Source organism: Gekko japonicus, unplaced genomic scaffold (genome assembly GCF_001447785.1).
Source record: "Gekko japonicus isolate JY-2015 unplaced genomic scaffold, Gekko_japonicus_V1.1 scaffold4122, whole genome shotgun sequence".
NCBI classification, from domain to species: domain Eukaryota; kingdom Metazoa; phylum Chordata; class Lepidosauria; order Squamata; family Gekkonidae; genus Gekko; species Gekko japonicus.
The window spans coordinates 8,622-16,074 of NW_015174374.1; the positions used below are offsets into that span (position 1 = coordinate 8,622).

General features: G+C 50.3%; 1 protein-coding gene across 1 annotated transcript in view; it reads left to right on the top strand.

The window, feature by feature from the left end:
• The window catches only part of SOX8 (SRY-box 8), a gene marked incomplete at its 5' end in the record, with an annotated part of 7,708 nt that extends 2,233 nt beyond the window's left edge, over nucleotides 1-5,475 (top strand). Inside the window, one exon of the mRNA XM_015424349.1 lies at nucleotides 4,549-5,475. Coding sequence (XP_015279835.1) covers nucleotides 4,549-5,288 — 740 coding nt within the window. The remainder of the gene's footprint in view (nucleotides 1-4,548) is intronic.
• Between the last annotated feature and the right edge of the window lie 1,978 nt (nucleotides 5,476-7,453).

Sequence of the window (7,453 nt, forward strand, 5' to 3'; positions counted from 1 at the left end):
ACACACTTCTGGTGATGTCAGGGGGTGTGGCATATGCTAATGACTTATGCTAATGAGTCCCCCTAGCTCTTTTTCTACGAAACGACCCCTGACCGGAAGTATTTTTGTGTGTTGGAAATGCCAGGAATGGCACCTAGAACCTCCAGAGTCCAAACCCTAGGCACTGATTGGTGGACTCTCCCATGGTAGTTTGGGTACCACAGCCTCCCTCGGGGGTCTAGGTGGGAGGTGCTGGGAAAGGCCTCATGCTACCTGAGGCTTTGGTGGAGTTGGCTTAGACCGCACTGCAGAAGAAGAGATGGGATTTATACCCCGCCCTTATCTACCCAAAGGAGTCTTAGAGTGGCTTACAATCTCTTTTCCCTTCCCCTCCCCACAACACTGTGAGGTAGGTGGGGCTCAGAGAGCTGTGACAGAAACTGCTCTTTTTCAAGGACAGCTGTGCCAGAACTATGGCTTGCCCAAGGTCATCCAGCAGGTGCAAGTGGAGGAGTGGGGAATCAAACCTGGTTCTCCCAGATTAGAGTCCATGCACTTAACCACTACACCAAACTGGCTCTCCCAGACTACTGTGGGAGAACCCATCCACCAATGCGTACGGTTTGGACCCTGGAGGTTCCAGGTGCCTCTCCCGGCATGTCCAACATACCAAAAAACCTCAGGGGGGAGAAGGGTTTCCAGGTTCCCCCGGCAACTGGTGTGTGTGTGTGGGGGGGACAATGCTGGCAGCCAACTGAGGCCTTGCGCTCTGTTGCTGGCGATGTGAGATCAGCATGGACGTCCTGACATTTGGCCGAAAGGAGCCGTTTCTATCATAACATTTTGCCCAAATCCCAGAGTGTCCGTGATAATGTCACTTCTGGTGCACACAGGAAGTGATGGTGCCGCGTCACTAGTGACAGGCCTAGGACTCAGTTTGCTGCCGGTAAGCCCCCCCCTTTCCACTAGTTCCACCAGAAGCAGAGGTCATTTCAGGGGGGATCGCGGGGGATTGCAGTTCCCCCGGGTGAGGTACAGGGGGAGCTCCCGCCGGCCTTGCAGGTCCCCCGCCAGGCCCCTCATGGGCCTCGGCAGTGGAGCTGCGCAGCCGGGACCGTTGGGGGCGGGGTGTGTGCCCTTATGACACACTTCTGGTGATGTCAGGGGGTGTGGCATATGCTAATGACTTATGCTAATGAGTCCCCCTAGCTCTTTTTCTACGAAACGACCCCTGACCGGAAGTATTTTTGTGTGTTGGAAATGCCAGGAATGGCACCTAGAACCTCCAGAGTCCAAACCCTAGGCACTGATTGGTGGACTCTCCCATGGTAGTTTGGGTACCACAGCCTCCCTCGGGGGTCTAGGTGGGAGGGGCTGGGAAAGGCCTCATGCTACCTGCGGCTTTGGTGGAGTTGGCTTAGACCGCACTGCAGAAGAAGAGGTTGGATTGATACCCCGCCCTTATCTACCCAAAGGAGTCTCAGAGCGGCTGACAATCTCTTTTCCCTTCCCCTCCCCACAACACTGTGAGGTCGGCGGGGCTGAGAGAGCTCTCTCAGGAACTGCCCTTGAGAGAACAGCTCCGAGAGAACTGGTGACTGGAGAAAACGGATGCTTTGGAGGGTGGACTCTAAGGCATTGTACCCCACTGAGGTCCCGCTCCACCCCCAAATCTCCAGGAGTCCCCAGCGTGGATATGGCAACCCTACAGCCCCACCCCCGTCGGTGGCCAGGAAGGACCTGACAACCCTAGCTTGTTAGCCATGAGAGGTAAATAGAACCTCCTTGTTCAGGGGCAGTGTATCTCTGAGAACTGGCGACTTGGGTCCTTTGGGGAGATTGATCAGGGGGGAAATGTTTTATATAAGAGGAGGAGGGGGAGGAGATTAGATTTATACCCCGCCCTTCACTACCCGAAGGAGTCTCCGAGCAGCTTACGATCTCCTTTCCCTTCCCCTCCCCACAACAGATACCCTGTGAGGTAGGTGGGGCTGAGAGAGTTCTTTCGAGGACCGCCCTTGAGAGAACAGCTCCGGGAGAACTTGTGAGTAACCCAAGGTCACACCAGCAGCTGCATGTGGAGGAGTGGGGAATCAAACCCAGTTCTCCCAGATTAGAGTCTGCGCTCCTGACCACTACACCAAACTGGCCGAGAGCCAAACCGGCAAAGTGGCTCCTGGTTTGCAGAGAAAGCGTTCGGAAATAAATGGATCCAGGCCAGATTCGGCAAGGCAGCCGGTGTTCATATCTTGGGTCTCAATCAGCCTGTTAACTGTTACAGTGCCGGGACTGGAAAATCTTCTTTCCTGCTTCTAGTCTCACAGTCTCTTCTTTGGTGTTGTGGTCAGTTTGGTGTAGTGCTTAAGAGCGCAGACTCTAATCTGGGAGAACTGGGTTTGATTCCCCACTCCTCCACATGCAGCTGGTGGTGTGGCCTTGGGGTCAGTCACAAGTTCTCTCGGAGCTATTCTCTCAAGGGCAGTTCTCTCAGAGCTCTCTCAGCCCCACCTACCTCACAGGGTGTCTGTTGTGGGGAGGGGGAGGGAAAGGAGATTGTAAGCCACTCTGAGACTCCTTCAGGAAGTGAAGGGCGGGGTATAAATCCAATCTTCCTCTTCCTCTTCTAACCTCCTCCTTCCAAAGTACTTGGGGCAGTCTACACAGTCCTCCTCCTCCATTTTATCTTCACAATAGCCTTCCGGTGTAGGTTAGGCTGGGGGAGAATGACCGGTCCAGGTTCACCCAGGATGCTTTGGGGCACAGTGGGTATTGGAGTGTTTGTGGGGGTCTCCCCAGTCCGATACTCTGACACCACTATACTACGCCAAGGGAGTTTTTTGTTTTCTCCGCACACATTTGTCCGGAGGTATGACCCCTGGGAGGAAGAGAAAGCCCAGCTCACAGAGTCCGTGTCGCACAGGCCAGCTAACCCGGAAGGCCCAATCTTTGTGCCATGCATCCGATGTGGCCCCTGAGCGGTACACACCCAGGGCCTGAACGTTAGAAGTCTCCCTTAAGATGCGTCCCCCATGGGAGAATGCCTTGTGTGAACTGGACTAGGCAATTCACTTGATCGAGGCGACTGAAAAATATTTGTTCATGGGAAGACCTGGTGCCTGGGCAACATCATATGCTCAGTGGTGGAGCGGAGTCCCCGCTGCGCATATAACATTTCTCTCTTCCCAGACGATGAACCGGCCTATAGTTTTCATGGATTCCAAGAGGATTGCTAATGTCTTGCTATTTCAGACATATTTGCTCTCTCCGTTTGTGTCGGATCCCTTTTCTTTTCCCCGTTCGTTTTTTTCCTGTGTGTTTGTGTTGGAAGGATTTTGGAAAAGAATTTTGTGTGTGTGTGTACGCACGCACATAGATATGTTGTAGCTGAAATCTAGATGGTGCTTATAAAGCCATGATGAAACAGGTATTGTTGTTACTTTTCTTTGTCCTTCTGTCTTGGTGAGAAAACGCGTTGCGGTCTTCTGGTCCTCTCGTGCCTTGGCTACTGTGATTAAGAACATTAAGAGAAGCCATGTTGGATCAGGCCAGAGACCCATCCAGTCTAACGCTCTGTGTCACACAGTGGCCAAGGTTCAGGGGCCATCAGGAGGTCCATCAGCGGGGCCAGAACTCCAGAAGCCCTCCCACTGTGGCCCCCCTAGCACCAAGAAGACAGCATTACTGCCCCAGACATAGGAACATAAGAGAAGCCATGTTGGATTAGGCCAATGGCCCATCCAGTCCAACACTCTGTGTCGCACAGTGACCAAAACCCAGGGGCCATTAGGAGGTCCACCAGTGGGGCCACAACTCCAGAAGTCCTCCCACTGTGGCCCCCCTAGCACCAAGGAGACTGAACATTACTGCCTCAGCCGTAAGAACATAAGAGAAGCCATGGCCCACTCTGTGTCACACAGTGGCTAAAACCCAGGTGCACATTCGGGGCATCCCTTCTGTTATATCAGTCCTCCTGACCTTTATCCAAATTATTCATCGTTCCCAGTTGTTCAGACTTCCTCACATCTCTGTACTGACTTCCTGTCCCGTATCCAATGCAAGCTCTTGTTTGTAAAGGTCTCCGTGACAGTGCCCCGCCCATCTTTGTACCTTTCTTTCCTGACAGAGCCTTGACTGTTCGTCCTCACGTATCTGAAGATCTCTTGCCCTTTATGCCTAGGAGCGCCTTTGAGAATGTCAGTTAAGTGCCCTCTCTAGGTCTTTCTTGCTGGTCAGAGAAACTGTGATCAGTCCTGGGAGGAGGAAGGTCTTAGCGGTAAAGTTATGTACGGATGTGAGTCAGAGATAACGCTGACTGGGGGCAGCATAGGCATGGTGTCGCTTTATGTGGGTCGAATTCTGTGTGCTGTGTGCACTCCAGAGGCCCCACTGCTGGACCTCCTGGTCGCACCTGGTATTTTTGGCCACTGTGTGACAGAGCGGTGGACTGGGTGGGCCACTGGCCTGATCCAACATTGGCTTCTTTTTATGTTCTTATCACTGTTTCAAGTTCAGGAACATCTTGAGAATATACCAAATCTCTTCTCCTCAAACGTTCTGTTTTGTCTCTAGGGCAGACCCACGGGCCCCCTACCCCGCCTACCACCCCGAAGACGGACCTGCACCATGGGAGCAAGCAGGAAATGAAGCACGAAGGGCGCCGTCTGGTGGAAAGCGGAAGGCAGAACATTGACTTCAGCAATGTGGACATCTCGGAGCTGAGCAGCGAGGTGATCAACAACATGGAGACCTTCGATGTCCACGAGTTCGACCAATATTTGCCACTCAACGGCCATTCCGCCATGACAGCCGACCACGGGCAGAACTCCACAGCAGGTTCCTACGGGACCGCCTATTCTCATTCAGCCAACGGCGGCAGCGGTGGGGCGGCTCAGGTCTGGACTCACAAGAGCCCTTCCTCGGCGTCTCCTTCCTCCGCGGAAACTGGTCAGCAGAGGCCCCACATCAAGACGGAGCAGCTGAGCCCGAGCCATTACAGTGACCAGTCTCACAGCTCTCCTACTCACTCCGACTACGGATCTTACACTGCCCAGGCCTGTGCCACAACAGTGTCTTCAGCCACAGCCACGGCCTCCTTCTCCAGCTCTCAGTGTGACTACACAGATCTCCAGAGTTCCAACTACTACAACCCGTATCCGGGTTACCCTTCCAGCATCTACCAATACCCCTATTTCCATTCGTCCCGTAGACCCTACGCCACCCCAATCCTCAACAGCTTATCCATCCCTCCTTCGCACAGCCCCACCGCAAACTGGGACCAGCCAGTCTACACGACTCTGACGAGACCTTGAGAGGACCGAAGGAACTGTTGGGTTTGAGGTCCTCCTCTTCCTCCCACAAAAAAAACCCACAACCCACCACGAAAACTTAATGCACTGTGTGGAAAAACAAAACCGGAAAGCGACGATGCGAGAATCCATATCGGAATGTCATTTCGTTGCCCCAAGTGCCTCCTTCTCCGTACGACTGGACGCCTTCCCCCCCAGATCTTTAAATTTTTGAAAGACAGAGTTTCTATTTTCTTTATTAATAATAATTAATAATAATTAATAAAAAGTATACAGAATGAAAATTCCTTTTGAATACGCGAGGGACAGCTTTTATCTAACTCCTCTGTGAGGACTTGAAGCGAGCGGCCTAACGTGTATGCGGGACAGTCCGGAAGAGAAAATGGAGCCGATGGAGATATTCGAGGGGTTTATTGCAATTGGAATTTTAAGCCAGCCTAGGCGGAAAGAATCGATATAGAGCTGTTGTTGTTTTAAAGAGAAATCCTAACCATGCAATTAACAATACCGAAGGACCGTACAAGAATCTTTCGGGACCAACCCATCCACTAATGTCAGAATTCCTTCGCTGTAGTTGCCAGAGTTCTTCTAATCAAGGCTTGGCGATAAGTAACATTTTGTTTGGGAGTTTTAAAAAATTGTGTGTGCGGCTCTCAAAAAGGAAGTGTTGATTTTGTTATTGTTGCTTTGGGGGATCGATCTCTTAAATATGTATTTATGTTCTGTGTAATTTTGTCTTCTTAATTAATGAAGTAATTCTGTGCGAGAAGTAGAATTTTAAATGAGATCTTTTTTTATTTTTAAGGGGTGTAAATTAGTGGAGATGAGATGGATTATCCTTCCGGATTCAAAGAAAACAACTGCAAAGTTCAACTCATCTGTAATCCTAAAAATTATCCATAAAAGTAAATTTGAAATGATTTTTTAAAAAATACATTGGCCGTGGAGAGTCTTGATTGGCAGTAGGGATGGGCACAAACCTAAAAAGAATGGCCAACGAACCGAACCCAGAATTGAACCAAAAGGGCCTGAACCAAACCGGTCTGACAAGTTCAGTTCTCCCTTTCTCCCAGCCATGGCTTGCAATTCCCGAGCTCCGACCCGGCCCAAGTTTGTGTTGAATTTTGGCTTGTGAGCCCGTTTGTACCCATCCCTAATTGGCAGAAACAGCTACGGATCAATTTGGGGCTATGAATGAATAATCTCCCATGAAGAGATGATTATTTAATGGCAATGCCCACAGAACATTTAGAAAACATAATATCTCTTGCAGGATGAGACCAAACTAAGTTGCATCCAGCATTCTGGTTCCAAAAGCAGCCATCTTGGATTGTTAAGGCGGTAACACCCACTTGGCCTTCTCTAGCATTTCGAGTTTTGAGATAGACTGCTTTTCAGCATGGAGGTTCTGCTTCATGGCTCACTGATGGAAATCTCCAAGAATTTGTCTAATCTCTTTTTCTAAAAGCCCCCATTGCCACCTTGCGAGGTAATATATCCCGTAAGTTAATTCCTTATTTTATGAAGAAGTACTCAGTTTTATGATCTACCCGCCAATCTGATTCAATGATTGTCTGCCCGGGGTTCTACAAAAGAGAAGGGTGGAAATGTCACTCTCTAAGAAGGAGTATTTTAGGAGTCATCAGGGTTCAGATTCCACTTGAGAAAGTGGACTGGATTCCCCCCCCCCCCAGTGCGTAAGGGTGCTGGGCCACTAGTAAAGGCCTTAAATGAAACATACAGGAATCAATTTAGATTTTTGAAGTTGAACTGGGGAGCCGGGACTGGGTGGTCCATTTTGCATTCTGCGTCTTGACACAAAACGATTCCGTTTTCCCGGCTTGCACCAACTTCAGAAGTGATTGCTAGTTGGGAAAGAACTTTCTGGATGTACCTTGCTGAGGTCATGTGGTTCTTCGGGGACGGATGCTAGGTTCCTGCCAGATCATGACCGTGACCAGGAAAAAAAAGTACTCTCCTGTTCCAAATGAGTATTTTTATCTGTGCATTCCTTTTCAAGAATGGATATAAAATACGGGCAAAATCTTAAGCGAGCATGGCTTCCTTCCCTCTCTCAGCTGGACTACTTCAGTGTAAATCCGGGAAAGGGAAAACTGGGGGGGAAATACAGTAATAGGGGTTTTTTTTCCCCTCCTCCTGTGCCAACT